At 32.9% G+C, this 18,487-nt stretch overlaps 1 protein-coding gene across 3 annotated transcripts; it reads right to left on the bottom strand.

The window, feature by feature from the left end:
• Window positions 1-2,335: 2,335 nt before the first annotated feature.
• LOC101215740 (ribonuclease J) lies at window positions 2,336-13,316 on the bottom strand. 3 transcript variants are annotated; one of them, XM_004138007.3, is made up of 17 exons: window positions 12,999-13,316; window positions 11,647-11,875; window positions 11,322-11,445; window positions 10,434-10,490; window positions 9,809-10,000; window positions 9,657-9,734; window positions 9,228-9,410; window positions 9,034-9,114; window positions 7,725-7,790; window positions 7,533-7,625; window positions 6,608-6,733; window positions 6,058-6,171; window positions 5,359-5,454; window positions 5,195-5,292; window positions 4,663-5,111; window positions 3,425-3,897; window positions 2,336-2,984 (listed from the first exon to the last, which is right to left on the bottom strand). In XM_004138007.3, exons 1-17 carry the CDS (start codon window positions 13,171-13,173, stop codon window positions 2,889-2,891), a joined length of 2,730 nt encoding a protein of 909 aa, XP_004138055.1. In that variant the 5' UTR covers window positions 13,174-13,316; the 3' UTR covers window positions 2,336-2,888. The 3 variants fall into 3 exon arrangements, with proteins under 3 accessions (XP_004138055.1, XP_011652010.1, XP_011652067.1); XM_011653708.2 differs by having other exon boundaries at window positions 2,336-2,987; XM_011653765.2 differs by having other exon boundaries at window positions 2,336-2,987; window positions 11,336-11,445; window positions 12,999-13,315.
• Window positions 13,317-18,487: the final 5,171 nt, after the last annotated feature.

An 18,487-nucleotide genomic window follows, 5' to 3' on the forward strand; every position in this document is an offset into this window, starting at 1 on the left:
CCTTAACTACGTTTATTTTTTACTCACGGTTAAAGAGCAGAAAAGAGATGTGAGTTACTGCAAGCTTTGAAATAGTGTTTTTATAATTAAGGTCGGGAGATTAAATTATTATTTATGATTTTGTTTGTTAATCAATTTTCTCTTAATTCAAAGTTGTTTTTCACCCAAATTCCTATCTTTCAAATATTTTTAGTACTTTCTTTATTTTCGTAGAATAGAATATAGATGCTCTTATTCAACAACTTTTTGTCTTCATTACTTTTGTAATAGTAACATTTAGAAAAAGTAGGTAAGAATGATTATAATAAACTCGTAAATTGAAATTAAAATAAAGTTTTTGGAAAGCATATTAAGTATGAAATGCATGCATGTGTTCATAAGGCTTTGAGTCACATTTTGATTTTTCGCCGTTTAAATTTAAAATACTTATTTTAATTAATGAAAGTCATTCTCCGTTGCTTTAGCGTTGTTTTTCCTCTAATTAATTTTTATTTTTAAAGAAAACAACGTACAATTTCTAGATTTATTTTCAAACCATAAATTTTGAAACTTTAGTTGGAAATTAGGACTGAAATTTTGTTTATTCCGTCAATTTGTGTTGAAAAAAGGATAGAAAGAAAGAAATAAATAACGAGTCATTGTATAATATTTTGGGTCTTCAAAAATTCATATATATATATATAACAATTTCTTCGTTGATGCAATATTTTTTAAAAAATAAATTTATGTCAAACTACCTATAGAGTTTAAAAGTTTGGGTGTTCGAATTTAATCATTAGTTGAATCCCAAAAATCATTCTTATGGTTAGAACTTTTAGGGTTGTGACCAATGGATTTCTCAAATCTAATAAAACGAGATAATTGTAAATATAACAACTATATTTGAAATAATTAAATATATAGTGATCTTTTAAAATATTAAAATATAGTAAAAATGTTAAAATATATTTTATCACTAGTAGATCATGTTGTAAAATTAGTCTACTACGAATAGATCTATGAGTGTCACAAATAGATTTTACTATATTTACGATTTTTTTAAAATATTGGTATGTACTTAATTATTATACCTAAAATTAGTATCAATTATAAATACCCTAATAAAACGGTGGGTATTTAATTTGTTACAAACTTTTGTAATATATATATATATATTAAACACAATTCAATATTAAATATTTAATCGATGAAATTTTAAGAAAAAAATAAGAAATTTTGGTAAAAATATATAGAGAAAAAATGATGGAAGTTTTTTTTTTTTCTTTCATTTTTGTTATATTTAGTTTCACCCAATTCCCTAAAAATTAATTTGATACAAAACTAAAAATTAGAAACATAAATTTAAGAGTTAATGGATAATAAAATAAAGGTTAGTAAATAAAATAGTTGAATGTCATTCCATATATCACTTCCAAATCGGTGTTTAAAACGTTTTCGTTCTTTTGTTCAACACACGTAAACCACGTGTCCTCTTTATGACGCAATAGAATATGTTTGTTGTGAGGACCGGGCCGGGCCCAATAATAGCCCAATAGCGGAGGCTTGGTAAAGAAATGGGCCCACATTTCTCAAAATAGCCCACGTTTCGTATTGAGATACAAATATAAAACGGTCAACTTACATATAAAAATAGTTTTTCATATTAATAAGATATTGATAATAACAGATTCTCATCATTTATGAATTTTCATTTTTTTATGTTCAATTATACGTATTATTTTGTTTGTAGAATATAGTGAAGGTACAAAGATGATAGAGTTTATGTTGTTTATATCAATAGTCATCCATCGATTGCTTAACTTTGTCGTTACCATTTACATTGAGTTAACAAGAAAGATGTGCGACCTAGTGAGACCAACCTGAAATATTTACTCATGGAATGAAAAGATGGTTTGATCTTTCATCCATAATTATAAAACCCATATTTACTCATGGAATGAAAAGATGGTTTGATCTCTCATCCATAATTATAAAACCCAACATTGACGAGTATTAACCATAATCAAGTTAACAAATTTTCATTAATTTTCAATATCTTAATGAAAATTATAAGAATTGACATTGATTTTCAATTGAATTGGTTGACATTCACAATTGAGGAAAATATATCCTTCTTTTGTAATTCAAACTACACTTGTTCAAGTTAAAATAAACTTAGTCGAATAATAACTTACACAATAGAACATCATGAGTTCAAAATTTTGATGCCTCCAATGACAACATGAACCCAACTCAATTGACACCTGTAAATACATGTAAATATGAGATCTCAAGTTTAAATACCCTATCCTCACTTGGACTAAAAGAAAGTTTGATGCTCAAGTAGCTGTTGTTCTACTCAAAGATGATTTTATTTTCTAAAGAGAACATAACAAATATGCCTTTAAATGCCGCATATGTAAAACTTCACAGATTCTAAATGGCCTTCAAAGTCCTAAAAAAGAGCCATTGATATCAAACTTACTCGAAACGTTTAAAAAATTGACATGATGGATTAAATAGACAAATTTTTTAAAAAAATAAATATTATAATTAAAAGAAACTTCCTCTAATTTGTGTATGAATTTCAGCATGGAACAAACCCATATGTCCTGAAATTTCAATTTCTTCCGATTTATGTTTGCGATCCCAATACATTTTACTCATTCCTCGCCTACAAAAATGCTAGCATGCCTCGGATAATCGAAGTAGGCTCTCCTCCAACACCGTTGCTCTTAATAATCATATCGGTTTTTCATTGCTCATGAAGATACCAATACATGGAATCTTGTTAAAATGGGCTGTTTCTTGATGATCACGGCGGTTCTCCATGCTGTATGGAATAAATAATAAAATATGACTAACTACGTCTCTTCAAAACTTTCAGTTGCTGCTATTACAGCATCCCTTCATTTTGTTGCCACTGCCTCTGAATCAGACAATATGCCACTCATTTCCTCCAAGTATGGCCAACCCTTCTTGCTTTTCTTTTCACTTTTGCTTTCCTGCTGTACAAAGAATGGAGATTAATTTTTTAAAAAATACTTTCTCTAAAAGGAATGAATTCTTGAAGAAATTATTAGTTCAACGTGCATTGGGCCGAGGCAAGGAGTATTTGGAAGAAAGAAACTCTACAAATGGTCTCTTACTAAGGCTGGCCGGTGGCGTGTCAACAACTATACTTATGGCATGACATATCAAACAGCTTAATAAGGGAGATTATACATAAAATCATGATATAGTTTTTCTGCTTAAGTTGTAATACTCAGTAAATATCTTTAATTCTTTTAGAGGACTCCACTGATATATGGAATTAGAATGAGACTCCAAATCTGTACCCTCTAAGATCAATAGAAGGGGGAAATAAACATGGAGAAAAGTTCTAATTGCTATGATAACTCAAAGGAGCAGAATTAAAAATGAAAGTAAAAACAGAAAAACAAACCTCAAATTTCTGAACCAGAGATGCCCAAAGAGATTTGCACTGTCCGGGACTCCGATTAATACCATCAGCCGACATACCATTGGATATCTCTTCCCACAATGCCATTCGTCCCCTGGCCACTTGAAACCTGTCATGCAATTCCCCCCGCAATTTAATAAGTTTCTTGATCTCCTCAGGTTTCCATTTATTGCGTTTCACAGGCTTTGAAGAGTTCACATCAGAATTTGATGTTTTCAGTGACTTGTCATCACTGACTTCTTCACGTTCGTTTGAAATCTCCAACGTACTTTCTGAATGTTGAACAGAACCTTCGTTATCCATCGCCAATTCGTTGGCAGGAGAGGATGGCGTGATAAATGGTTTCCAGAAATCCTCCAAACCTTCGTTATCAATGGATTGTGTCTCTGTCAAGTTCAAGTTCGTGGTATCATAGTCCTCTTCAGGAAGTAGTCTTTCAGATTCCAAATGATAACCTGTACCAACAAATAGAAAAGTAGGAAAAGAAAAAGGAAGCGGATTAAACCATAGCTGATATACGACGATTCCAATTCATTACAGAAGATGGTTTGATTGACAACAGAGACCTGCACACTGCTAATCAAAACTTAGGATCCAAGAATAGAATGCACGAACATTGCAATAAATCTGACAAACTGGACTTAATAAATCATTAATGTCATGTCAATAGAATTATATGTTTTTCGTATAATAAAATCTATACAAGCAAGTCACCTTACAAAGAACGTTCTAAATTTCTGTCAGGCTGTCATTAAACTGTTACTTCTCCTTTAGATTACGTTTGGTAATAATGTTTATGGCTAGAAATGTCTAATGGAGGAAAGAGAATTCTACCCAAGAACTAGAATTCTTACGTTTGTAGCTTTTTTTACTCAAATACATTGCAAAGAAATACAAACTGAAGATAGGCTCAAAGTCACTTGCAAACCTTGTATGTAAAGCTGGTTTTAAATTTATAAGTTTGAGAATTCTGGTAGGGTTTATAAAGCCCTAATACTCCTATTATTAATGCATAAAATGTATGGTCATGCCGTTAATTTTGAACCAGAACTTCTTGACTGCCATTTGCTAGCCTAAAGAAGATATCCCTACATCGCCCTTAACCTGGTGTCTGGATTATGCCTGAAAGTGAACCAGGATTACAGGTTTCTAAAAGCAATGTGTTCCATTATGCACAGAGATGCAACGAAAGATGCTGAAATACATAGAAAAATAAAAACCTTGAGACTCCTGACTTGAGTTATCCTCAGAATGCAAATCGTTATTTCCATCTGGTCTTATGCTGTTTAAGTGGCTCTTAGTTGGTTGTCCATCAACTGCTTTTCGTGATGCTGACATCCCAAATCCACTATTGGACTTGCCTGCAAGCCTTGCTCCAAGCTCTTCGGCTAGAACTCCTACAGGGCTCTCCACAGCCATGACTATGACTTCAGGCCTCTTACCACTGTACTTTCTAACCATCTTCCTCAGAAGCTCAGCCACAGTTCTTTCCATGTGAGCTAGAGGACAATTCAGCGGGCAGCTTGAAAGTGCAGCATGAGCGGCTTTATGAAGTGCATCTAAAAGCTTCCCCTTGTCAAGCCATAAACATCGAGTAGTGATCCTTAGCTTTCCTTTGATGCCAGTCCCATTTAAACCATCTACACTTTGAGGTCGCAAAATTTCCATACTGTAAACAAAAGAAACCGGAACATCACTGAGTAAATGGAAGGTTGAACCCACTTCACTAAAGGTGAAATTTGCAAGATCTACCTGACTACTATAATGCCATCTGTTGCAATCTTTAGTCTCTCATCAACGAAAAGCTCAGATGAGGATCCAAATGCTTTGTCACCATCACTATACTTCAACTGCAGCATGAGAAACACATTAACAGCGTCCTTATAGTTGAAAGAAAAGCATTAAGGTTATGGTACCTGTAAATTCTCCCTCCCAAGAGAGGTGAAACCGTTGGATAAAACTCTTCTGTTTCTTAGATGAGAAACTCCAAGCATTTCTCCATTTTTTATAACCTTCATATTCAGATGTGAAAAGTTTTCAACTGTCTTATAGAGAAATATTTTACAAAAAAGAGATCAGATATACCAATACCACGCAAGCAATTAAACTATCAGATTGGAGGATTCAAACCAAGACCTCCAGAGAGAAGCCAACAATTAAGATTCAACACTAAGGTGAAAAGAAAAGGCGAGAAATGATCTCCCAGCCTATTTCCTCCTGTGGCCAAAATTTTACCCTTTGGTGTGTTCAAGATCATGGAATAATTAACATTAGAGAGGACTTCAATCACCTCCAATGTCCGCTGAAAACTTTAGCTTCAAGAATGACATCAACAAAACTCAAAATTGCAATCGACTTCATCAAAGACTTTATCAAAGTCTAACTTGATGATGATGTGTATACCTTTATCTTCTTATTTTTGTTTTCAGATTGTGAATAATTTAATCATCAATAAAACAATAGTTTTTCTTTTATTTTCATCTTTTTTTAATAAGTGGATGATTTGTTTTCCCCAATGAAGGACAATAGGATCTCAGTGGTTGTTGCCAGAAAGGTTTACTACATAACGTATCCTATCAAAATGTATTTTCGATTCTGGATAGGAAAATACTCACAGTTGTGTGCCGAATGCCAGTAGACCGACCCAGCAGTTCATGCTCCTTGAGGAATAAAAGCTCCCCATGAATGGGTAAAAAATGTTGCGGCTTTACAATTTGAAGTACTTCCTCCTTCGAACACAAAGAATTTCACTTTTCAGGTTTGAGAGAGATGAATAACGCAATATGGATGAAGTCAAACAGGTGCAACAAAGAAAACCATTTTGAGGCAAGTTTGGGATAGATGATCATGACATAGGCATTTCATGAAGGCTAATTGGCTATCCGCTTAAAGCAATAAGTAATTAGGATTTAGGAATTAGGTCCCAAACATATCAGGTGACAGAATAAAGTTGTAAAATGCAAAAAGAAAAAAAGAAAGAAAGAAAGAAAGAACGAAAGAAGAAGAAATAATTCCACAGGCCACAAGTCTAAGTTTACATCTGCAGGGCTAGAGAGAAGGGGGGGTCTGCAGTTTAAAGCAAGAAGGCTTAGATGATCATAAGCCCATTTTCCCAAAAGAGATTTAAAACTGATATATTCAGATGCAATTATCACGAAAACTTACTAATTCTCCACGGTATCCATGACCAGATGTGTGCAGCAACTCGTTCTTGCCCATTATTATATTTGATCCGATCTCTGATATACGGTTCAACATTTTCATCACTCTGGATTCGTTACCAGGTATCACCTGTGCCGTGTAAAGATGGAAAAGAATTATTAGATCACATTGCCAGGAAAGATCAATGGCTGCCCGTAGACCTAAAGCTAATGTCAAAATAATTTAAATACTTGGAAATGTAAGTTCGGCAGTTTAAATAAATAGTCCCCCAATCGCAGTGTATTACTCAGAAGAAAACGTTGGTAGTAACTTTTTATATGATCAGCAAATGAACCATAATAAATAGTTGGTGAAATAATGATAAGAACCAAAAACATAGAATGAAATTGAAGAAATCTACGGTAATGCGGAATGGCTATTGACTTTTTAAGAGAACTAACTCTCCCACAATTAATTCCAAGAGTCGCCTAATCCCTAATCATGTCCTTCCTATGGCAAACAAATTAGCTGCCTCCATCAGCCATTAACGCAGATTTATAGATTAAAAAGAGCATTAGTAAAAAGAACAAAAGAAAAGGCACTCGTATGCTTTGGTCCTTCCCTTCTCAATTCAGGGTGTTAAATACATCTGATATTTCAAAATTTCGAATGATAGAAGTACAGTAGAGCATTATAAGACTTGTCAATCAAAATTCCTTAGAGTTCTGTATTAATTAAACGAAATCACAAATAACCAAAGGCATTATATCAATGGATTAGAGAGGAGCAGCAGCTCCCAATATCTTTGTAAATGCAGAACTGATGAGACAATTTGCACATGATGGGTTGATTGTATTAGTTTATGACCAAGAAAATCCAACTAAAAGTTTGAAACACATAAAGTTTATATAATAATTGCAATGAAGCATATAAAATCTTGTTTCATTACCTTGGCCGAATACAAAATCATGTCTTCCTTGCTCAGTTTAAGAGAGTGACTACTTCCATAAGATGCAAGATTTAGCGCAGCACGTGGTTCTGCCTAACACAGAAGCATGCACAGTTATACTGCTAAAAAATCAATGCGACTAAACTAATCCACTAAACCATGCAGTTCCTATCAGTACGTAGGCAAACTTACTTGTGAGCCAGTTGTAACAATTAATAGATCTTTTGGAGCATAGGCATCAATGTCCTCCACTTTTACCTTATCAGTTATCAGAGGAGAATTATTAGATGAATAAATACACTTAGAACCTATAACAGGTGGAGTAGTTAAGAATAACAGCTAAAACCATTATGTCCATGCATGCCCACGTATTTTCATGTTCTCCTAGTATTTTTTGTCCTCGGGTAACCAAACCAGCATTGCAGCTCAAAGACTAGTAAAATTCATGAAAAATATTCCATACAGCAAGCATTAGCAATAAGCCAACAACCATAGTGATTTGTTGCAACACTTCCAGACATTAAGAAGAAGCAAAGCCATTATGAACATTAGCTGTTAGCTTAAGACTCAGGAGCAATTCTCTTATCACATACTCATTAAACTTTATAAATTGTAAAATTAAAGTTGTACTCTTTTAAGACCATCTTATAGCAATGAATACTATGTTTGACCCCCTCATTTTAAATAAGGAAAAGGAACTAGCCGTTAATAAGCACAAGGCAATTGACCATAACAACACATAACAAAAACATGAGTTACAGAAAGATACTCCAATGTCCAGATCTATAACAGAAAAAATATGAAGTGCGAACTTTTAACTTCAAAGACTTGCTTATTTCTTTTTTACCAAATTTCTTGGACAATGCCAGGAATCTCTGTGAATTTTAGAACTTCACATTCCTATTTAAAAAAAACGCCTTTAGAACATCTTCTAAAGCCACCACTCCCTTGAATAGACTCATTCAAGAAATGCATAAACATTAATGGTCCTGACGTTGAAACATTACATGAGAAAAAACACATTCCCATGGATATGTAACTCTTTCTAGCAAAAAAAATATTCTCCTGATCAAATGATTAAATAAATGTGCAGACTGTTGCAATCCCATCCTCTTAGATCATGTGGCACAATGGTTCAACTTACAACCATGGAGTGAAATAAACGTGTCATTAAAATTGTGTACGTAGGAGGATTTAGTTTTTGCCCAACCATGGGGGCTAATGCCCGAGCCCATAGAGAACTAAAAGAATCTTATGCCACAAAGTTCAATTCATTTAAATAACACCCTATACTGCCCTGTATGACAAGGGTGATACATGCATGCACTCAACAAACCAAGTGACACCTGTTATAATTCACATGGAGAAGTACAACAGGTTCAACAGAACCACTATTTTTCAAATATCTCGTATCTGTCCATTGTCAAATATCAATAAGAAACTACAGCAAGCCAAGATAAAAGTAAATGTCGAATTGAAGTTGAAAATTAAAAATGAATACCAAGGTTGATGGATCGATTGGTGCCTTCCCATCTTTCCAGGCTGCATCCAGATATGTCCGTAAAGACATACCAACAAATACCTAATAAGCATGAATCAAAATTTGCAAAAGAAGACAAAAATGCCACCATGAGAAGTAATTACTTGTGTAAAGAAAAATATAGCAGAATGAAGGACTGACTATGAAGAACTCACCAACTTTCTCCCAGTTAAATCTGCGGCTGCTTTCACACTTCCAAGACGGTGTATATTTGAAGCAAACTGAGTCGTGATGACCCTTCCTTTAGCGGCAGAGATACGTCTTAAAAGTGCATCTGCCACCACAGACTCACTAATGGTTCTTCCAGGAGATAGTACGTTCGTTGAGTCACTCATCATCTGAAAAGTAATTCAGGTAAATTTACAAAATTTCACACTTTGGCCATCTTCATTGCATGCTTTGTAACAAGTTAATTCCTCCTATCTACAATCCGTTTTTGGAAAAATAAGGCTCATTTCTCCTAGGCATAAATAACATGGTAGTCAACTTTGCAATTAGCTTATTTCATGAAATATACTGAAATAATAAAAAAAATCGCAAACATTTTTGTGATCAGAGATTTAGATTTCATCACAGTGGCTTACAAGAGTCACTCCTTCTTTTGATAGTTGTTCCAAAGTTTCTCGATCAAATACTTTACCATCCAATGGCGATTCATCAATCTACAAGATGTCAACTCCTTTAGTACTTGTAAGAGAAACAAAACAAAACAAGATAGTGAATCAAACAGTCTTACCTTCCAGTCTCCAGTATGAAGAATTGTACCATCAGTACATCGAAGAACTAATCCACAACAATCGGGAATGGAATGAGTGACCCTAATTGGCTCTATTTCAAATGGACCAGCTGTAAATTTCTTTCTCATCTTAAACACCTTAAGTCGAGAAGGAACAAAAATCCCATTTTCCTTCAGACGCTTTTTTATAAGCTGTAAAGGACAACCAGTGTTACCTATTAAGACCATAAATGACAAGCAAGCACCATTTGATGGTAAACTAAAGATAAAGCATGACTGGACACTTGATCTCTAAATTTTAGTTTTAAGATCATTGCCATTGTACAATGTCCCATTTCCTTGTGAGAATGTAACAATTTAGAAAACAAATTGCCACGTAAGATCAATAATTTTCTGTTAACATGCAATAGCAAATCTCTGCAGGTCGATTGACTAGCGAAGGAATACAACAAGAGTTGCATTTTGATGTTAAAAACGTAATTTTTAAGTATGATAAAAGTTGCAATCTGCTGAAGAACTGATATACCTCCACTAGCAAAGAAATATAATAAGAGTTGTATTTTGATGTTAAAAATGCAAATTTTAAGAATGATAAAAGTTATGATCTGCTGAAGTAGTGAAATACCTCCACTGTAAAGGAAGATGCATATATTGGTGTATGAGAATCCAAAGCTGGAATTACCTGTTTAGACAAGACTGAAGCATGTGAAAAACACGAAATAATGGGGGGGGAAAGTTAAGAATAAATATCTCACAAAAGAGCATGTAGATATAAGCTTAAAAGCTAAAATTTTACATTGTTAGCGTATCAGTCCTTGCACTTCCATTTATTTAATCTTAGTCATTTGCTTTCATAAATGCATGAATTTAGACCCTAATGATAGCTACACACTCAAAACTACTGGGAAATAAAAGTGGTGAAACACAAGGGCAGCTAGAAGCCTAGAATTACAATCTAACCCAAACTAAAATACTAATAAGAATAATAGTAATGTCTTATTATGGAAAATACAATAAATGTTCCAATTTCTAGTGTAAAAGACATTCTGAGTGATTTGAGTGCATGCCCTGAGAATTACAGAAAAAATTACTCATCTCAATGTACAATTATAAGTTAAGAACCATTTTTCCGAAGATTACATCAAACACATACAATATTCTATACAGAAATAATAGCTGCCTAGTGTATGCATGGAAATTATATCCTTTCGATGTTAAATGTAAATATTGTCTGGACTAATTACAATAAATAGTATCCAAATAGTAGATGCACGTAGTTATTTCTCTACCACGTCCTCCCAATTTCTTACTTTATCATTGGAATAACAATTTGTTAAGAAACCTAAATGAATTCAATAGACAGCTTTATCCTTCAAAATTCTGTAATCTCTCCAACCAAACTTCCATAATAACGTGCTATGCAGATGCCAATCACAAAAATTTAAGAAATTTAAAGTATTTGATAGTTATGGAGGGAATACAGTATGTCCAAGGAATTAGAAAGAAACTTTACCCAAGGCAACGCACCAATGTGATCTTCATGGCCATGTGTAATAACAACAGCTTCAATTTTGTGACTCCATCTCTTTATAAATGTGGTATCAGGTATAATTTTCTGGACACCAAGCTCATCATGGCTGTAAACAGATAATAAAAATTCAGACACTAACACTACATTGAAAGAAACCATCAAGAACACTTCCAGAGGAATCAAACAAAAACATCTAGATTAAGATGTAAAAGTACATCTAGTGGGAGATTTAATCCAATGCTTGAGTAGCACAATTCATAGTTGTTAGAACTTCACACAAATGGAAAAGCCTTTAATAGGAACGTACTCAGGAAACATGACGCCAGCATCGATCAGAATGTAGCGGTCATAATTCCCAACAAGCATACAATTCATCCCAATTTCACCAAGGCCACCAATTGGAAGAACTCGGAGAGGTGGACCATCCGAACCTTCATAAAACTGTTCCATCTTGCGTTGAACAGAGTCTTCCATGCTTCTTTTAGCACCTTCCAATCTCCCCGGTCTTTTTCGGGGTACTTTAGAAACATTTTTGCCTTAAGAGAAGCAACATTAAAATATCAGTTCATAGTTACAGAAATGGGAAAAAACAGATATCTAATTGACAGTGGAAATAAGTTCCTAGAAGTTTCAAGATTGTTGAGTAGTTGACTATGACAACAGTCATGGGAGAGAGAATTGCTAACATTCTAGTTAAGAATGCCTACCTGATAGGGTCCTATCCAGTTAGTTCGTGTTTCCCAATAACGAGAATTTTGTCCCTTGCAAACAAAATAAGTCTTCCACTGACCCATTTACTCCAGAGGACTATATGCATCTAATTACAGAACTTAAGTCTTCAATTAAGACTCGAGGTCTAATAAATCTAAAATCCAAGGCAACGACTAAAAATGTCATCAAAATTGGATCATTCAATCTAGCTGGCCGTGCTAACATGCAGGATCAGCTTGCCAGGAAGTTGGCCCGTTTCACTTCATTCTTTATTGGAAGGCAGAGGAAGACCTAGACTATATTCTCTGGTGTTGGGAGTTTGTGAGTTCCTTTTGGGACTATTTCTTCTAAAAGTTTGGCTTTCAATATCTGCACTAGGATACTAGTGACATGGTCTCCATCCACTTCTTTAGAAGCAGAGTCGCTTTTTTGGCATGTTCGTTTAGAGGGGTGGAGAGAGACCCCAATAAGGTTTGGTAACTTAGTTGTAGTCCCTTTCTATAGAGTACATAGAGAGTCCCACTTTTTGTGGGCTTGGTTTTTCTAAAACTCTTGTATTCTTTTTTATTGTTATTATTATTATTATCATCATTATCATTATCATTATCATCGTCGTAATGAATCCAGCTAAGAACATCAACACAAAATGCTTTCCTACATTCACATTGTAACAAGACCATCAAAGAAATATCATACACTTCAACTGAAGCTTCACTTGCATGTCCCAGTGCTATCCACGTGATTCGACTGACTTAAATGCTATAAACTCCATTTCAACTCAGTAAACCAGTTACCTTCTTTCAAAACGTAGTATAAAAAACACGGGGGATATCTTTAAGCTCAATTCTTCTATAACCTAAACTAAAACTATCTTCCCACAACCTTCTCTACACAAAAGCTTAGATACTGATTTGTAATTCAATCTCGAAAAAAGATAGTTACTCGTACCTAAAACTGTAGGAGATCCACGGCAACAATAAATAGTACGAACTGGGTGATGAGGACGTAAAAGTGGGCTGCAAGGACAAAGTGAAAGAGCGCCAAAGGACGCCATCCTCTGCTTGTAAGGAGCTGAATGTGGCGAACCGAGGATGGAAAAACTGCCCAAAAATTCAGATTGCATAGAGTGGTTGAGTTCCAGATTGAATTTGGAACGATAGGTTTGAGGAAGAAGGTGAGGATGGTGGAGGGTTTAGAAGCTGCTGAGCTTTGAAGCGGGAAAAGGAGAGGGAGAAGATAGCGGGCTTGGGATTTTTTTTTCGAGTTCAAGAAATATCATTGCTTATCATTTTTGGATAGGGGATGAATTCACACGAGTGACACAAACTTTCGCTCGTGCGATTGTTTTCATGGAGTTTAATTTGTAATTATTTTTCATGTATATTTTAAAAAATGAATAAATAAATTAAAATATTTATAAACTATAGTAAAAATTTTAATTTTATCGAGATAGAAATATATTAATATCTATCAATGTCTATTATCAACTAAATATACAAATTTTATTATGGGTTATAAATATTTTCTCAAATTTACTATATATTTTTTACCGCTCTCAGACATAGATTTGAGAAATTATTCGTTGCCTTTAATGCGAACCCAAATTCACAAATTGTCAAAACAACCTTTGGAAAGAGTTAAAAAATGGAAAATTTGACCAAGGAAATATTTACTTTAGTGATGTTTTATTATTAATTGGGTAAATATTTTGTGATGTTTTTTTATTTGAAAATATCCCATTAGTTTATTGTTATTAATATTATGCTACTTTTTATTGTAATATAGGTAACATTAGGGAGTTAAATTTAAAATGTAGGTTATTCTCGTTAGGTGACGTTGTATTTAGCACGAGAGACTTCTCTTCTAATAAATAAGAAGAACGCTATTTTCCCTCACACATTCGTCTATACTTTTAGATACTCAATCATGTTGAGGAATCACACTTCAAAAGATAGATATTGAGGTAGAAGAGCCAAATCACTTGAGTATCATATGGATCGTCCTATGTTAACCAATGTGGGACAAAGGCGACTCATACTATATAGGTTCTTTGTAGTTTTAAGAAAAATAAAAATTACCTTGAGAACAAAGGGTAAATATATGACAAGCATCGATTAATCACTCTGTTTTGTTTTTTAATACAACAAAGGTGTACAATACTTAAATACCGATCTCAAAATATAAAATACATGTAAACTACCATTGAGTTATCACTTTAATATCAATGTACTAGTACTTGGTTAAAGATATATATTTTCAATTAATTAAGGCCACACACGTCTTTATTTAGTTGTACGTTTTTATTCTATTGAGATTTTATTCCACATCTCATAAAAATATATATTTTGAGAACCCGATCAAGAATAATTATTTATTCCTATTTTTATTTTGTCCCATCGTTTGTATAAATCATTAATTATACAACAAATAATATAATTTACCATTCTACAAAGTACATTAAAATGTGGACTTTGTTTTTATAAAAAAACACAAAACTAGATATTAATGGGTGGATGGGATAATTATTTAATTAAAAAAAATAAGTTTATCAAATACTAATTATTTATGTTTACCATATTACTAAAAGGAATATGGTTTGAACTTTTAAGTTGGAGGTTGGTTCGATCTTACTTCACGTGTATATTTGTTTTGTTGTCTATTTATTAAAGATTATACAACCATCAACTTTGACTTTTGAACAAAATTAAAACTTTATCAATTGGGCTAAGATCAAATGCAATGATCATCTTTAGATATTTTAAAAACACTTCTCATGCATCCACGAATACTTAGTAAAGGAGAAGTATGACTTGGTAAGAAGACAAACATAAATTACTTATCATATATTAATTGTAATTTACTATGCATGAAGAAAAAAAAAAGATTACATGAATTTTTTCTCCCGTATCATGTTTATCAACAACGACACACAATTCTTTATAACTAACGTATGTTCAATTGAAATGTTACTCTTCGTACAAGGGATGAAAATGATAGACGAAAAAACTGAATCAACTGACCAAACGGAAGTCGGCTAGTCGGGGTTAATTTTGAAAAGTTTCAAATTGAGGATTTCCAAAACGTCTTTCTAAGTGTTAAACCAACCGGCCGACCCTTACTCATCAATGTTGAAGTTGGTTTGAATATTTACTAAATAGACTATGGTTTGTTCGGTGGCATTTTTATAAAAAGATGACGACTTATGGTGGCCCTCCTTCCTACTCTACATAAGGATAAATTAAAGAAAGTTAAGAACAAAAAAGGACGATTGTGTCGAGTCAAAGCAAGTTGCAAAACGAGATAGGAGAGGTAAGGAAATGTAGATTAGATTCCAAATGATGTGGAAAATAACAACAAGAAATGATAAAACAAACATCAACCATTGAATTGAAACTTGGAAGGTGGAAATTAATTTTGACCCTACAAAGTTATTATTTTTGCGAGATTCCTCCTTTTCGTGGAAATGATAGAAATTTCACGTGAGGAAGAGGAATCTTTCTCCTCCCTATGATATCTCTTTTCATTAATAATTCATTGTTTTTTTGCCATTCATTCATTCATGCTTTGCCAAAACTTCCGGAGCTTTTCATTGTTTTCCCTTACCAAACTTCAACGCCTTCACGTTCATTTTTCGGTTCCCACTATTTCCCTTTATGGGGAACAGTGCTTCAACTTTTATGAGACCCAATACTTGCATGCATTTTCAATTGCATTCTACCAACTAAAAGAAATGTATATATCACGAAAAGACAAAGTTGTTAGAAGGCATTCACAAATATGACCATTTTATTTTTTGATGAGCGGTCGATTGTTATAAACTTGGATCAAAAGATATGCATAAGACTCAACCATTTCACATGTTGGAGGCATTTGAGGGCAGCAACAGATCCTAAACAGGTTCAAACTCTTGACTTGGGAGTTATAATGTGGAGACATAACCACTAAACAAAACCTGAATTTAGATAAAATAAAACATTATTTAATATATATGTTAATCTAACACTTCAAAATTAATATTAAAATACAAAATCTGATAATGTGAGATGAGACACTTGTCCCACCTAGCCCCTTACTAAATTTGCCCTATCTGAAGGTAAAGAATGTAGATAGCAAGCAACAAAGAATTATGAGCTTTGTAAACTTTTAGGGCAAATAGTATAAAAAGTTGATTAATATTAAATTAATGATTTTATATGAATCACGTCGGATAATAAGATACAATATCAAGAATCTTACTTTAACAAAATTAAGGAATTTCGTACTATTTATAAAATATGATAATATATTTAATACTCTTTTAAATGACGATTGATTTGAATACTGATATTTGTAGCACACAACTATTTAATCATCACTTTAATTAGTACTTTTTTTCTCCATATTTTAATTTCTCTTTCATATTCGATAAAGAGAAGAAAGAGTAAGTTAAAAAAAATGTAGAACACTACAAGATTAAAGCATTTCCAACAATAGAAACTTTAGGAAAAACTAAATGGGGTGAGGGCCTTGATTGAGTTATTGTGTCCATCTGACACACTTCCCACCATGTTCTTCTTGGCATGTAGCCAAGTTATTTCCCTATGCCTATTCTTTTCTATGTTAGGACGTACGAATTTTTCACTCTAACGTTACACGTTTATAATATGCAATGGTCATGAATGTTAAAATGTTCCGTTAGGATCAAATTGTTTTTTCTTTCTTTTAAAATAACCATAGATAGAAAATAACCAAACCCCATACCGATGAGTTTATGCTTAACCTACTACCGTCATTTTAACACATCCCCTTTCTATTTTTCTCTTCTCTTTCTCTTTCAAGATAGGTTGGTCGGTCTTAAGAACAAACTTGATCCAACTCGACCTTTCTATACCCTTAGTAATAGATATGTTTTAATCATTTTGTTTAATAATATTGTATATATTAAGATAACAATTTTGATTTTGTTAACTTTGTTAATTAAGTTCAGGTTATGACACGTGGTAGTTTAATTATTTGTAGTAGCTAGCTAGTTTGTCGATTTACTTGTTATATGAGAAACAATGTACTATTTACATTTGAAAAACAACTTTCCACCCGTATAAATTGAATTATTGCAAAATTTAAATAATGTAAATTAAATTAATGCACACCTGAGTTTGATTTACATGAATAAAATGTTGGTAAAAAATGTAAATATAGAATGTGAAACAATATATATTAACACGAGAATTTACTTGGTTCATTAAGAGTGAATTAACGTAAACAGATGGTTGGAGAACTATTTATCAAAAGAGTATAATCAATAATTTAAATAACAACTAAAGATGTCTCTGTTAACATAGCATGTTTATCTAAATTATGTTAGCAATATACTTCATATTTAGTCATTTGAAGCATCATATATCAAACTATTCAATCCATTTCAACATTGTATGTATGATAAAGTTTCATATTTGTTCTATTTCATCGTTGAAATTTATAAATATATATTTCTTTAAAAAAGTTCGGTACGAGCACGATTTTAAGCCACGTGAATTGTATATAATAATTAAGTCAATACTAAGCATGATACAACCATATATTTGACAACATACCCACTTCTTGATCAAAACCTCATATTCCACATATGTTGTACTAAAAAACAAAAACATACAACGTGATCAATGAACAAATAGATATTGTGATAAAAAAAAAAACAAATACATCGATTACTACATTGGGCCAAATCGATAGTACTAAGTATGGATTCTAGTCTCTTGATCATTTATTGCTTGCAAGTCATTGTCTTTATTAAAATGGCACGAGGTCCACCGTGTCACAAGATTGTTACATATATAAGGTCACTAAGTGAATAAGAAGAGTATGCCAATAACTCATACCACTTGCTTCTCCCCAAGATGACAAATTTTACCTACTTATCACCATTAAAGATTAATCGACCAATACTTATATATTATTGTAAGTGAATGTTAGGAGTGTCAACACCTACTTTGATTTCATTGCTATTGAGTTTAAATCCAAATCTTGTCAAAATCAAACATCTGTTCGAGCGTATCATACACTGTAATGCTATATTTGACTAACACAAAACGTTATTTATAAACTGACTGAGAACAATCTGAATAATCTATATATCTTGAAAACCACGAACTAACGGGTAAGAAAAACCAATCTAATGATAACATAGAACATGAGTTCAAAAATCGTAGCAAGAGGACGAGTTTTCATCAACCACAAGCCATTTGCCTACGGTTAAAATAGTTAAAAATCTTCTTCGACACTCAAATGTTGTTAAATTAACAAGTTGTGCACATATACGGACTTTGAGGGACGTTTTGTCCATTGGAATATAATTTTATTATTTAGAAAATAAAAACGTTAGGAAGGGGAATTTTAATTTTAATTTATAATTATTTTGAACCAAAAAAATCCAAGATTTTTCGTCGATAAAAGGACCC

Source organism: Cucumis sativus, chromosome 1, assembly GCF_000004075.3.
Source record: "Cucumis sativus cultivar 9930 chromosome 1, Cucumber_9930_V3, whole genome shotgun sequence".
In the NCBI taxonomy this organism is placed as follows: domain Eukaryota; kingdom Viridiplantae; phylum Streptophyta; class Magnoliopsida; order Cucurbitales; family Cucurbitaceae; genus Cucumis; species Cucumis sativus.